The following is a 1111-nucleotide window of genomic DNA, read 5'->3' on the forward strand; positions in this document are numbered from 1 at the left end:
GAATTTGATGTAGGTGTCGAGCATGTTAGGGGGAGACATGTTTGTTAGTGTTCCAAAGGGAGATGCCATTTTTATCAAGGTGAATTTTGAATGCACAGTTATACTAATTTAGTGGCTAGCATCTTGCATATTTTCAAGGCTCTGTTTGGCAATGTGCTGTGGTTGTTGAATTATGAATGTTTGATAATACTGGCACCTGTTTTTATTTCACAATGGACACAACACTGCCACCAAATGGAACTAGTATCTTTATTGATTGAAATATTATTATGTGTTTTTATAGTGGATATGTCATGATTGGAGTGATGAGCACTGCGTGAAATTCTTGAAGAACTGCTATGAAGCACTCCCAGTAAATGGGAAAGTCATTGTTGCTGAATCTATCCTCCCAGTAACCCCGGACACAAGCCTCGCATCCAAAGTAGTCATCCATGTCGACTGCATCATGTTGGCTCATAACCCGGGTGGCAAAGAGAGGACTGAACAAGAGTTCAGAGCATTGGCTAAGGCTGCTGGATTCCAAGGTTTCCAAGTTGTGAGCTCTGCTTTTAATACTTACATTATGGAATTTCTCAAGAGTGCTTGAGTCTTTTGTTCTACTGGACTTGCATCTCAAATTACCGTGGCTTTCCTATATACGTGTTTCTCTCCATTGCAAAACAATAAAAAAGTTAATTTCAGTTTGCTTATTTTTAATAAATATTAATTTTGTAAAGTTGATTGCATGTTATTGAACTAATTTTGGAATTGTTGTTGCAAAGAGTTGATTAAAGAGTGATTTTGAACCATTAAAGATTCAGTTTTTGATGTCTCTAGTCCCTAATTATCTTCAAAATCATCTTTTCCACGGTGGACATATATATTATTTTCAAAATTCTGTATTGCAAATGTGTTTCTTCGTTCAGTATGGCTTAAAAATTATCTTAGCATAAATCTTGCAAGTCCAAACATATCCTTTAAGAAATTATAAATGTAATTTCATATATATATATATATGAAATTAAAGTTCTTTTATCGGACTCTGAAGGAACATAATGAGCTTTAAAAAGATTTAGACAGTGAATGGCGTTAGGGGTCAGAAATGTGTTTAACTAGCTCAAGAAAAGTTTCT

The 1111-nt window shown here is 34.8% G+C and overlaps 1 protein-coding gene across 1 annotated transcript in view; it reads left to right on the forward strand.

The window, feature by feature from the left end:
• LOC18049347 (caffeic acid 3-O-methyltransferase) overlaps window positions 1–666 on the forward strand; it is a 3895-nt gene extending 3229 nt beyond the window's left edge. The window contains exons 3-4 of the mRNA XM_006441201.2: window positions 18–79; window positions 284–666. Of these exons, the coding sequence (XP_006441264.2) occupies window positions 18–79; window positions 284–586 (365 nt within the window). The 3' untranslated portion in view covers window positions 587–666. The remainder of the gene's footprint in view (window positions 1–17; window positions 80–283) is intronic.
• Window positions 667–1111: the final 445 nt, after the last annotated feature.

The sequence above is a fragment of the Citrus clementina genome, unplaced genomic scaffold (assembly GCF_000493195.1).
Source record: "Citrus clementina cultivar Clemenules unplaced genomic scaffold, Citrus_clementina_v1.0 scaffold_3, whole genome shotgun sequence".
Taxonomy (NCBI): domain Eukaryota; kingdom Viridiplantae; phylum Streptophyta; class Magnoliopsida; order Sapindales; family Rutaceae; genus Citrus; species Citrus x clementina.